This window comes from Chiloscyllium plagiosum, chromosome 27 (assembly GCF_004010195.1).
Source record: "Chiloscyllium plagiosum isolate BGI_BamShark_2017 chromosome 27, ASM401019v2, whole genome shotgun sequence".
Taxonomy (NCBI): Eukaryota; Metazoa; Chordata; class Chondrichthyes; order Orectolobiformes; family Hemiscylliidae; genus Chiloscyllium; species Chiloscyllium plagiosum.
Window position 1 is genome coordinate 10,000,982 of NC_057736.1, and position 14,208 is coordinate 10,015,189.

At 42.3% G+C, this 14,208-nt stretch overlaps 1 protein-coding gene across 4 annotated transcripts in view; it reads left to right on the top strand.

Moving 5' to 3' along the window:
- The window catches only part of LOC122563531 (transmembrane and coiled-coil domain-containing protein 2-like), a 58,592-nt gene extending 48,697 nt beyond the window's left edge, over window positions 1-9,895 (top strand). For all 4 annotated transcript variants that reach the window (XR_006315630.1, XR_006315628.1, XM_043717377.1 and 1 more), the window contains exon 2: window positions 9,425-9,895. Coding sequence is in view for 2 of the 4 variants with exons in the window: in XM_043717377.1 (XP_043573312.1) it covers window positions 9,425-9,742 (318 nt within the window). In the remaining 2 variants the exon portion in view is untranslated. The remainder of the gene's footprint in view (window positions 1-9,424) is intronic.
- Window positions 9,896-14,208: the final 4,313 nt, after the last annotated feature.

Genomic DNA, 14,208 nt, shown 5'->3' on the forward strand with positions numbered 1-14,208 from the left:
AACCTTATGTAAGCCTCCTCCTTCCTCTTTACTAGACGTTCAACCTCCCTCGTCAACCAAGGTTCCCTCACACGACCATTTCTTTCCTGCCTGACAGGTACATACATATCAAGGACACGTTGTATCTGTTCCTTGAAAAAGTTCCACATTTCAATGACATCCTTCCCTGACAGCCTATGCTCCCAACTTATGCTCCTCAGGTTCTGTCTTACAGCATCGTAATTACCCTTTCCCCAATTGTAAAACCTACCCTGTTGCACACACCTATCTCTCTCCATAACCAAGGTGAAAGTCACAGAATTGTGGTCACCATCACCAAAATGCTCACCCACTAACAAGCCCATCACTTGTCCCGGTTCGTTACCGAGTACCAAATCCAATATGGCCTCCCCTCTGGTCGGACAATCTACATACTGAGTTAGAAAAGCTTCCTGGACACACTGCACAAACACTGCCCCGTCCAATCTACTTGATCTAAAGAGCTTCTTGAGCCTTGTCTGCCATTAGATACATGGCAGATAAGAGAAAGAGTAGGCCATTCAGCCCTTTCAGCCTGCTATGCTATTCAATATGATCATCCAACTGAGTAGCCTGTTCCAGCTTTCGCCCTATATGCTAGAATCACAGGATGGTTCAGTGCTGAAAGAGGCCATTCAGGCCATCGTGCCTGCACCAGCTTTTCAATCAAGCATCATCACCATGTGCCAGCCTCCTGCTTACCCCCCCCCATTCTTGTGTATACTATTTATATCCAATGCTCTCTTGAATGCCTCAGTTGAACCTGCCTCCATCACCTTTTTGAAAGTTATTGGTCGTTCCAGAGATCCTAGCAAACTGTCACCTCTTATACATTATATTATTTTTAAAAGGGGCAAGTACTCTACTACTACTGTTCTCCTGTTTGGACTGTGCAATTTAACAACCTATTAGGTGTTGTTAGTATCTAATGATTACTTGCGCATCAAATTCACCCGAAAACCTCCAACATTCAACCTTCACAAACACAAAGTGAGACTGTAAAGGTGTGAAACTATTTAAGGCCAGCAGCATAAAATGGGCTAGTAGCTAAGTGACAGGAGAATCGATGATTCAGGCATAAGCCCTTCTTCAGGGCTTATGCCCGAAACGTCGATTCTCCTGCTCCTTAGATGCTGCCTGACCTGCTGCACTTTTCCAGCAACACATTTTTCAGCTCTGATCTCCAGCATCTGCAGTCCTCACTTTTTCCTAGTAGCTAAGTGAGTCAGATTTCCATGAAGAAATTAAATTGGCACAGTGTAAAACAGCTGACCATGTTTTAAAAATTGGCACATTCAATTCAAGTGGCCTTGATTATTTCAATATGCCAAGCATGATTTCCCTGTTGCACAAAGTTTCTAAATACAGTACAGAATCTGAACTCTCCTCTCATTGCCATTATAGATAGCTGGTTGAATATTGAGAGGGGGGACCATTTAAACAGCACCTGTCGTAGAATCTGCAATCATTCAATATTTTGGCTTTAATGCTTTCCAAGGCATAGGCTCACTACCAACTGGGTGAAGAAATTTCTCCTTATTTCAATCCTAAATGGCCTACACCATATTCTCAGGCTGGGTTCTGGACTATTCTTTCTACATTTCCCTTGTCAGAATTTTATAGGCTTCAATCTGATGAGATCATGATTTGTTGAAATCCTACAGTGTCAAAGCAGGCCATTTGGCCATTGAGTCCACACTGACCCTCGGAAGAATATCCCACCCCAGACCCACCCTATCCCCATAACCCTGCATTTACAGTGGCTAATTCGCCTTGCCTGCACATCCCTGGATACTTTGAGCAATTTAGAATTTAGCAAGGCCAATCCACCTAGCCTGCATATCTTTGGACTGTGGGAGGAAACTAGAGCAGACAGAGGCAACCCACCAGACACAGAGGAGAATGTGTGAACTCCACATAGACAGTCACCCGAGGATGGAATTGAACCCAGGTCCCTGGAGTTGTGAGGCAGCAGCACTAACCATTGAGCCATTGGTTTGATGGTACTGCAATGCCACTTTCTTTCCTGTTACCCAAAGAGTTACAGCTTTGTTTGAAGACATTCCTGACATTAACCCTGAATCTTCTAGCTCCAATTTGATGGTTTCTAAGGGATACAATTTGAGACTGGTCAACATTTAAGCCAGATGCAATACCTAAAAATAAATGATAAAACCATGGTCGCATTTCTACTTATGAGATCGTCTTGTGGACAAGTTTCCTGTGATAGTTATTATGTTTCAGAAACACTTCACTGGCTGGGTAAAAATTTTGGGACATTACTGGTCATGCAAGGCATTATGGAAATACAGATTATTTCCATTAATCTGCAGAAAACAAGCAAACAATATTTGCGCGGGAAGCTGCATGAAAAATCTTCGATGATGCAGTGGTTGCATTTTATGTTTTAGATTTGCTCTTTGCACCTTTCTTTTCCCACACAATGTGTTGCAATGATGGCTGTTGGGTCTATGAACCAGCTGCTGTCAAATGGAAATTCTTCACAAACAATCCAGCTGACCCTACAACCATGGAGACTTGCTGAAGCTTTCTCTATTCCTGGATACTTTGTGGTAAAGGTTCCACGTTGTCAATTAGACATGTGGCCAATTTCACATTAATTTCCATAGACTAGGACTTCCAAACATCAACAATTGAAGACTTTAAAATAAGTACATTTACGTAGCCCCATTCTCCTTTATCATTTCATGTAATCTGGATATTGTTGGCAAGACCATCGTTTTTTGCCCATTCCTAATTGCCCTTGAATGGTTAGGCTTGCTCAGCCTTTCAGAGGGCAGTTAAGAGTCAAACACATTGCTCGTGGTTTTGGAGTCACATGTAGGCTTGATTTCCTTAGTAAGCCTGATGCGTTTTGACAAAAGGCAATGATCACTGTCGTAGTCATCATTACAGAGGCCAGCTGTATGTTCCAGAAATTTAAATTAATTGGATTCAAATTCCATAAGTAGCCTTGGAGGAGGAGGGGATTCAAACCCACATCCTCAGTGCTAATTTAAGACCCCTGGATTGCTAGCCTAGTGAAAATACAGCCAGCTCTCCATACTGGTTGAAATGTAGGGAACATAGCAGCCAATTTGCACAGCGAACTCCCACCAATAGCAATGAGTCACTAGGCAATCCGAGCATTTTATCCAGTGATACCAGATGAGTGATAAATATTGGCCATGGCAGAACTCCACTTCTTCAACATAGTGCACTGGGATCTTTTACATCCTTCTGAGAAGGCAGTTAGCTCCAGTTTAAGACCACACTGACAATAGCACAGCCCTCCCTCCCCATTGCACTGGTGTGGGAGCTGAGTTTTTGTTCTCTAAATCCTCGTGTGGGGATTGAATCTTGAGCCTGAGAAGCAGGCGTACTTCCCACTGTGAGCTACAGCTGACACAGCACAGACTTGAGATATAGCTTGAAGCCTTCCTGCCTGAACTATTCAATCCACACCAGGCTGTGCTTTTGCATTTCTTTTATCATCTGCAACTGTGCATTTACATTTTCTTCAGCGCCCATAGAATTTAAAATGAGCCCAATGATTTTGTAAATGTCACATATTATAGCAGTATTGGACTTGGTTTGCTGCTCAGCTTGCTGTGGGAGATCCACACTGTTGTACTTTTAAAAACAGATTTCTCTCCTACTCTGTTTTATTGAAGGTCCTTGACTTGGGACGGTGGATGTGGAGTCGAAGGGGGTGTAGGGTTCCTCTGGGCTCCCAGAGTAAGTGGTCACTCCTGCAAGTGCTCCCCATCTTGCCATGTTTTATTTGGGATGCAGTGTAGCATCAGGTATTTTAACCTTGAAGGAGATTGGAGTTGTTAATGTATACAGAAACTTTCAAACTCAAGACCCAAGTACTCCTAACACTCCAGTCATACAGAGGGACATTCAGGAGCAGGGTCACCTCACCACTTCATTCTTAGTTGGAGTTTTTGGTCGCCTGTCCTTGTAAGGTTCAATGTTTACTTTTATTTGATAATTGCTCTGAGAAGCACATTGTGCCAAGTCAAAGGTGCTACATAAATACAAGGTGTAGTTGTTGTTGACCATGCACCCGGAGAAAAGATTCCAAACCACTGAATCCAACACTTTAAGAGAAAAGAAATGAACAGATAAGAGTGACAGTCACAGAACTGGATTTTCAAATGACAGCAACACAAGGGCCTGGATCAGGGCCATTTCAAAATCCTGGTCTCGGAGGTCATTTCTGGGACCTGATGCTTCTAAGATCGTTTTACAATGAGCTGGTAGGGGCCAGGGACCAGGATGTGAGAGGGTGGAAGATGAGAATTTTCCTCACTGCCAATTGATCATCAAATCTCAATGGTTTAGAATGAGACTATTTGGCCCATTCAGTCTGCACTGACTCTCCAAAGAGCATCCCACCCAAACCCAGCCCTCTACCCTTTTCCCATAGCCCTCCATTTCCCATGGCTAATTCACCTAGTCTGCACATCCCTGGACACTATGGAAAATTTACCATGGTCAATCCCCCTAATCTACACATCTTTGGACTGTGGGAGGAAACTGGAGCACCTGGAGGAAACCCATGGGGAGGATGTGGAAACTGCACACAGGGTGGATTCAAACCCGGGTCCCTAGTGCTGTGAGGCCACTGTTCTGCCCTTTTGCTCCTTTAATGCCCCCTTAAGTTCATTAATGAGCTTGTTAAGGAACTCTAGTGTTTTGATTGCATTTTTAATCTTTAATTTTCAGTAAATGCACATAGTTTGGTGTCTATTATTGTCAGGTTGGATGCGGGGCCCACAGAAACCTTCTCATCTTTGATTTAGATGTGATTTTTCCTGCACTTCTTTGCACTGGTTCTAGTGGTCAGTATGGCCTGTTTCAGCATCACAGATACAGTCAGGCCTTAAGGGACCATCTGCTTTCTTTTGCAAGGCAGTGGCAGCTCCCAAAATGGCTGTCATCTGCCTTTGCTAATGACGTCAGGCACATAGATCCTGTCTCCTGAAGCTCCAACACTGAGCTTTCATCCTACTCAAGTAGGACATTTGAATTAAAAAATAGCATCTCAGGCATGCTGGCAGAAACCTAAAATCCACCCAGCTGTTAGATTCCTGACTCTGCATTGAAAATTTGTACCACACAAACAATCACACCCATACAAACAACACATATATAAAGAGAAACACACACACACGTGAGCACACACATATAAACAGACAATATATAGAGAAATACACGCACAATGACACATACAGACACACAAACAGATACACACTCATATCGAGAAATGCACATATACGCAGATACACAAAATACAGATGAACAGATGTAGTCACAGTTACTGATTTCAAGTCACTACTTAATAACTAGAAGTTGTAATCCGAGCTAATTTACTTCCCCATCCTTTTTAACTCAAAAATAATGCTTGTGGTCAGATTCCTGCACCTGTACCCCAGAATGGGGAATGGAAACGTATTTTAAGTAGATTCATTGCTACTTTCCGAAGGAATTTCGCACAAAGACGTCTGTGGTTACACGATAATGGATTATTTTCGTTGTGACTGCTACAACCCAGGCCCTTGCCACACTTGAGTGGGTCTCTCTATTCTGTCTCTGTCCATAGAGCTGGCTGGGAGAGGAGTGTTCAATGCACAGACGGCGCAATCCATTATGCGTAAGCTCTTTCTTCACCATTGCACACAGGGGGCATGGAATCTCTCCAAAGCTGTCAGCTTGAGGGATAAGGTGCCTTCTTCCCCAGCTGTCACTCCCCCTTCTAATGTCAAAGGGTCAGCTCTAGGACGTGACTGTTACCGTCCCCTGCTCCCTGTACAGAATCGCTTTTACAAGAAGTTGAAAATGTAAACAGGAGCTTTACTGCAGCCGTCTGTCCCTTTTGTTGCACATTATCATTTTAAGCTTGATTTGCGGTTACAAAATATTTATGTTTTGCAAGATAATACTATGCACATAATTAGTGGCGTGTAACAAAGATGCACAGCTTGGTCAAATCCAAGAACTGCAGTGTCGCTGTCTCACTATCAAGGACTGACTGAATGCATCATTCATTCTCAGCCAGCACTGCAGTAAGGAAAGTCATTCATTACCAGTCCGGTAGTTGGCACATCGTCACACTTGTCTCTTGTCGAATAATGTGAAGGAATTGGAAGGGTGTACAGGCCGATTAACAGTAACTCAGGCTCAGATATGAACCACCTCCCCCCCCCCCCCGCCGTCACCACCTCCACATGACTGTGCATGACTGTGACGTTCACTGTACCAGTGGGCTGGCCACCATCCACAAAATAAAGGATGGGATGATGATGTGGAGGGTGGGTGTAAGCTCTGAATTCAGAAACGGGACTCTCGTCTTCATTCAATGAAACAGTCTGTAACGGGGTCTCTACCCTGTAATCTTTAGACTCAGCGATGGTGATGTTAATTAAAGTAAAGACTCCTGCTGGGAAAACCATGATGACTTTCATGTTCAACTCTTTAGATCCAGGCATTTGTAGAGTGAGACTCCCCTGGAGGGCCAAAGCCTTGAAACAATTAGCTCCAACTTCAGAAGAAAGGAAATGAAATAGTTTACTCAAGTTCATCTGAAAATCGAGGGCAGGATTAACAACTGGAGTCTATAACAATCCCACTATTTCTCTGCTAAAGTCCTGCCAGGATGATGAAAGAAAGCACACTATATATTGGAAGTTGATGATCTTGTAACAATGACTAACTTCAATACCCAGCTTTAAATGGAATACTCAAATTGAAATGTAGTCACAGAACCTAAAAGTGTAAATGTGATTTTACCTTTGGATAATGGGTGGAACAGAACAGGAGAACAGTGGGAGAGGAAATAAGAACATTCTACTAAAATTGGTGAAAGTAGATTGCAAAATGGAATTTATTCCAGGGAAGTGCAAAGTGATGCAGTTTGACAGAAAGGATATGAAGACACAATATAGACTTAATGCCACAATTCTAAAGAATGTGCAGGAAACTTTGGATCCTTGTGTATTAACCTTTGAAGATGGCAAGACATATTGAAAAAATGGTTTACAAGGCATAGAAGATCTTGGACTTCATACTGAATCTTTATAAAGCATTAGTTGAGTGGCAACTAGTGTATTGCATCCAGTTTTGCTCATCACACGTTAGGAAGGATGTGAGGGTTCTTCAGAGGATGCAAAGGTGATTTACCAGACTGGGTCCACTCGCCCTGGTTTGGGTGGATGCGTTTGATACCATGCATTATCTTAGCTGCCTGAGACCAAGTGCCTGGGGACTCAAGCTCAGGGTTTATTAGAGTCACACAATTGATCATGACATAAGCTTAATTTATATGATTCTTATGTCACAAAGGTTGATTGAAAATGGGGGTGGGGTGGGAAGAAGATCCAATCAAACTTTAGTAATGATGAGGGGTAGGGAGCACATTAAACTGATTAGGCATCACAAATGGTACTTGTTACCTCATAATTCACAAGTGTTTGTGCTGTATTTGCCAGGGTTTTCTTGGCCAGTGGCAAAATCTTACTCATGCAGCTGCAGCTTATTATTACTCTAGGTTTCAATGGCCGCGCTACTTTCTGAGTTTTTTTCTTCCAAACGGGGTGCTCATCCTGAGCACTGTGAAGCTACTGGATGCCGGGCCTGGCAAAGGGTTCGGACAGAAACCATCCCAAGTGACTTCACTAGCACATCCTCCAAGTCTTGGTGTGCACCCCACATAACACAGGAAACTGATTTAAGCTTTATCCTTGATAATTTCCTAGCCCGTGCCTTCCTGGTTGCTTGCCTAATTGTCTTGATATGTTTCTTCATTAACTTTATAAAGAAACGTAGGATCCAGACTATGATAATGGTTAGTTATGTAATTAAAGAACATGCATTATATTTAACAAATAGCATTATTAAGTAAACAGTTACCTATTACAAGTATGGAATAATGATATTTCAGCTAGCAGTTTATATGTAGAATTTCTTTATACAGGTTAGTGTAATATGAATTTACATGGATTATTTGGATATAGTGAGGCCTGCACCTTACGGATGCACTCAAGGAATCACAGTCATGTACAGTCTTCAGATAAAGTGACATTAAAAGATGCACAGACTTTAGTTGGTAAACACTTTAAATACCTTTGTTGTATTTCTTATTATAATGTTTAAACTTCCAATGTCCAGATGTATCCAGGAAATTGTGTAAACTTAAAATGTTGTAGGTACAGCCTCTTACCAATGGTGGTGCTGTAGCATCACTAATGGGAGGCTGCAATTAAGAATGTGACAGGTTTACATAGATTTTTTATGTTTGTAAATAGATGAAAATTTTTCGACTCTGAAATGGCCGAGTTTAAGTTAAGGATGATTAGGGGTGGTTATCAAATACAGGCCTTGCCAGAAGCACTGACATTCCAAGAAAGGGGAATAAAAGGACACTTTCTCATTGTTTCTGTCAAACATGTTGAGAACAAATACAACTATTATGGTGATCGGGCCTGATTTGTGCTTAAAAATTGACTGATTGTATTCAATTTCAGAAGAATGTTCTCATGAATACCACAGAAGTATTTAAGGTAGTTGGAGAAAGACAGGAGTAAGAAAGGAATGGAAGATTGTGTTGATAGAGTGACAGAAAGAAAGAAGCTTTTGAGAACAGTAGGCTTTGGTTTAATAGCTTGTTTCTGTAAATTATAGGTAATTCTACATACTTTAAAACTTGCCTTGTACATATCTAGCAAAACATGGAATAGCCTGATACTGACAGGCTACATAAGTTTCTCTCTTCTATTTGTTCCTTATTTGTCAATTTCTCGCCTTGCTCCTGAATGCATTCACTGTTGCAGGAATATAACCCCATTTGAATCAGTATCTCACCCTGATGATCACACTCTACAGGCTGTTCAGTTTTGAGGAGAGGGGGCATGTGGGAGTTGTAGATAATTTAAGTTGTCTGGGGTGGGGAGGATTCTGTGATGGGAATGGGTCAATTGTAGCTAAGCCTGATCCTACATTCCTCTGATGTCCAAACACCTACTTTCAGCATAGAAGGTGTTGGATTGCTGAGCAACCAACACAAGTGTGTAGACACTGGCTGCTTTCTTTTCATAAATCACTAAGACTAATTGCAGTGCCTCAACTGTTGCCCGAGATGAGATTAGCCTAGAAAAGAAGTTGATTTTGGGATTTGGCTTTTCACACTGTGCTATAGAACTCATAAAATAAGACAATGACATGGGTTCTGTCCGTCATCAGCTTGAGCTGTACAGCACTGTTCTGCCATTAACAGATCACTTCCTTCAATCAGGTGCAAATGTGTATCATCTTTGAGTGGATTTCTTTGTGGCCTGCTGGGGAAACACCTTCTGTGGCCCATAAGCCGCACTTTGTTAACTGTTGAATGTGTTTATTGCAGAAAATGTGGGAGAAGTACGCATGCATTTTGAAAATAGGATCCACCTCCACCAAAAAGTACATGAAAAGCGAGAAAAAAAGGAAGGAAATCAAACGTTTCCGTAGAGGGCTTGCCATCCAAGAGAAGATCATGAGGAAACTTCAGCAGATGGAGATGAAGATCCGAGATATGGAAGACATGATTATGAAATTTGCAAAGAAAATGACACGTCGAGTGGCTGGCTCAGAATGTACCAGCCGTTCATCAAGCTGTGTCTGTTCACGATGCCACACACCTAGCGTCTTCAGCACTGAAGTGGACTCTCATCGTACGACCTGACACAAGCACCAGTAAAATGATACTGACAAATAAATCACCTTTTTTAAAAAAAAAATCATCCTGCTATATCAAGATGTGATACAATGAAGCATTGAGCAACCTACAATGTATTGTATTATCAGAGTAAAAAGCTTCATATTTGAATGAGTGAAATTTTGTACCGTGTTTCTTTTTATTGATAATGGTTCTCAGCACCCTCTAAAATGGCTCTGGTGTTTACTCATTCACTTAACATGGGACCCAGAGAAGAAGTAAGCAATCCAAAGTGACTTGTCCATTAGGCATCCATAACAAAACATCTTTTTCCTTCTTCATTAACTCTTGGGTGCTGCTGCTGGCAGGGGTGGCATTTTGTTGCCCATCCCTAGTTGTGCTGAAGGTGGTGATGGTCTCCATCTGTTCAGCATCTCTTCCTGCTCCCATCATTCTTCTTTCTCCCTAAGACCTTTCTCACTTCCCCATCCTGAAATTGGGCTACCTGCAGCTATTTAGCATGTAAATGTAAATAGTGCATGGAATATAGGACTTGGGTAGTCACGTACATCTGTACAGGACGTTGGTGAGGTCACTTTTCAAATACTGCATTCAATTCAATTCTGGTCTTCCTGGTATAGGAATGATGTTATTAAACCTGCAAGGGTTCAGAAAAGATTTACAAGGATATTGCTGGGATTGGAGGGTTTGAGCTATAGGGAGAGGTTGAATAGGCTGGGGCTTTTCTCCTTGGAGCATCGGAGGCTGAGGGGTGACCTTATAGAAGTTTATAAAATCATGAGGGGCATGGATAGGCAAATGCCAAGGTCTTTTCTGAGCGTAGGGGAGTGCAAAGAAGGCATAGGTTTAAGGGGAGAGGTGAAAGATTTAAAAGGGACCTAAGGGGCAACGTTTTTACACAGAGGATGGTGCATGTATGGAATGAGCTGCCAGTGGAAGTGATGGGAGTTGGTACAATGACAGCATTTTAAAGGCTGTTAAATGAGGAGTTTTGAAGTGTAGTGACTGTTACAAAACTGAAAACGCAGTCGTCAGTTTGCACACAGCAAGTTCCCATAAATAGTAATGTGATAGCAGCTGGAGAATTTGTCTTTATGATTTAATAGTGGGAAAGATATTGGCTGGAACACTAGGCATCATTTTGCTGCTGTTCTCCAAAAAGATATTTACATTTTTAGTATTCATCTGCAAGGGCAGTTAAAAACTTTAATGTCTCCTCTAAGACACAGCACAACCAACAGAGTAGCTTTGACAACATTGCCCTTTTGTGTTAAATCCTGGGAATTAAACACAGAACCTTGTAACTGACTGAGACACGTATCCTTCAAGTGGTAGTATGGAATTTTGTTTCTTTTAGATTACTTACAATGTGGATACAGGCCCTTCGGCCCAACAAGTGCACACCGACCCGCTGAAGGAATTGGTGTTGGAGAGACTGTTAGGTCTGAAGGCTGATAAGTCCCCGGGGCCTGATGGTCTACATCCCAGGGTACTGAAGGAGGTGGCTCTAGAAATCATGGATGCGTTGGTGATTATTTTCCAGAGTTCGATAGATTCAGGATCAGTTCCTGCAGATTGGAGGGTGGCTAATGTTGTACCACTTTTTAAGAAAGGAGCGAGAGAGAAAGCAGGAAATTATAGACCAGATAGTCTGACCTCAGTGGTGGGAAAGATGCTGGAGTCAATTATAAAGGATGAAATTACGACACATCTGGATAGCAGTAACAGGATAGGTCAGAGTCAGCATGGATTTATGAAGGGGAAATCATGCTTGTCTAATCTTCTGGAATTTTCTGAGGATGTAACTCTGAAGATGGACAAGGGAGATCCAGTGAATGTAGTGTACCTGGACTTTCAGAAAACCTTTGATAAAGTCCCACATAGGAGGTTAGTGAGCAAAATTAGGGCGCATGGTATTGGGGGCAAAGTACTGACTTGGATTGAAAATTGGTTGGCTGACAGGAAACAAAGAGTAGTGATAAACGGCTCCCTTTCGGAATGGCAGGCGGTGACCAGTGGGGTACCGCAGGGATCAGTGCTAGGACCGCAGCTTTTTACAATATATATTAATGATATAGAAGATGGTATTAATAGTAACATTAGCAAATTTGCTGATGATACAAAGCTGGGTGGCAAGGTGAAATGTGATGAGGATGTTGGGAACTACAGGGTGACCTGGACAGGTTAGGTGAGTGGGCAGATGCATGGCAGATGCAGTTTAATGTGGATAAATGTATGGTTATCCACTTTGGTGGCAAGAACAGGAAGGCAGATTACTGCCTAAATGGAGTCAAGTTAAGTAAAGGGGCAGTACAAAGTGATCTGGGTGTTCTTGTACACCAGTCAATGAAGGCAAGCATGCAGGTACAGCAGGTAGTGAAGAAGGCTAATAGCATGCTGGCCTTCATAACAAGACGGATTGAGTATAGAAGCAAAGAGGTTCTTCTGCAGCTGTACAGGGCCCTGGTGAGACCACACCTGGAATATTGTGTGCAGTCCTGATCTCCAAATTTGAGGAAAGACATTCTGGCTATTGAGGGAGTGCAGCGTAGGTTCACGAGGTCAATTCCTGGAATGGCGGGACTATCTTATGTTGAAAGATTGGAGTGACTGGACTTATATACCCTTGAGTTTAGAAGACTGAGAGGGGATCTGATTTAGACATATAAGATTATTAAATGTTTGGATACTCTGGAGGCAGGAAACATGTTTCCGCTGATGGGTGAGTCCCAAACCAGAGGACACAGCTTAAAAATAAGGGGTAGGCCATTTAGGACAGAGATGAGGAGAAACTTCTTCACCCAGAGAGTGGTGGGTGTGTGGAATGCTCTGCCCCGAAGGCAGTGGAGGCCCAGTCTCTGGATTCGTTTAAGAAAGAGTTGGATAGAGCTCTCAAGGATAGTGCGATCAAGGGTTATGGAGATAAGGCAGGAACAGGATACTGATTGAGAATGATCAGCCATGATCATAATGAATGGTGGTGCAGGCTCGAAGGACAGAATGGCCTACTCCTGCACCTATTGAAGCGCAACCCACCCAAACCCATTCCCCTACATTTTATGCCTTCACCTAACACTACAGGCAATTAAGAATGGCCAATCTACCTAACCTGCACATTTTTGGACTATGGGAGGAAACCGGTGCAAACCCACGCAGACACAGGGAGAATGTACAAACTCCACACAGTCAGTCGCCTGAGGCGGGAATTGAACCCGGGTCTCTGGCACTGTGAGGCAACAGTGCTAACCACTGTGCCACCGTGCCACTCATTTTACAACTATCATTGACAGATAACATCACATTCGAAAGATAATGTCTTCAACAATAAAGCAAGTATTGCACACAAGTTATCTGTCTATATTCTTGCAGATGTGAATCCATAATGATGCTGTCAACTCAGCAAAGCTGAGCAGTGCTTCATAATTACTTTTCTAGTGTGACCTCATTTTAATGCCTCAGACAATGTTTGAGCACAGGGTGGGGAAGTTCCAGATGTGGGAAGGGGTAATATATAGTTCCTGAGCAAGATTTAGGCTAGTTTTAACTCCTGATCAGGGGCGTGGGCGAGATGAGTTCAACTGCAAGATTTTCCTGAAAAAAAAACAGTTAACATTTCTAATTTTTTTGCTGTAACAATCAAATCTCAAATTTCAGTCCATTAGGTCATACCCATCAATACAAAAAAAAGTGAAAATTTAAAGGGACCTTGCAACTTTTTAGCATTTAGCCCAAGCTCCCCAACAAAAGTCTTGACTTGGAGCTCCACAGAGAGTCATGATCCACAATTTGGGAATTCCTGCACTGTGGAGCAGTGGACATTGCTCATGAGTTATCTGTGACAATGAAGGTGACTACTGATCTTAGCATCTATGTGGGAGGCATATGTCCACTGACTGTAGGAGTCTGAGGGGGTAATTAATTAGCAATATTCAATCATTTCTCAATCATGTCATTTTCCAATACTCAGAAAATGTAAGAGGCAATATAATTGGGCAGCATTGATTCTATCAAACTCTTGGGCTCCTTTGTTACACCCCAAAAACCACCCTTATATTTTTGAGAATGTTCACATCTGCCTTTAGAAGAGTGAAGTACTTTTGTTAATGTGTAAACAGTAAGGGATGCCAAATATACAATCTGGATGACTGCGCTAGCAAGTTACCCATGCGACAGCCTCAACTTATTCATCCATGCCAAATGCTGGACTTGGCAAGAAGTTTAGGAGAGAATGAACTGACAACTGGTTGCCAGCTAAGACATTAGCACACTGGTTTCTGTGTCTCTACTCCATGCCTTGTTAATTTTACTCCAGGAAACATGGAGACAATTGCAGTGAAATCAAAATGGACTGATATTTTCCCTCAAATGAAGAAATTGACTTCGATATGGATAAGCTGACATTCAAAACCCATTGAAATCAGAACACATGGCACAATGGTATAAAAGAATTTCCAGTGGCACACTTTGGAATA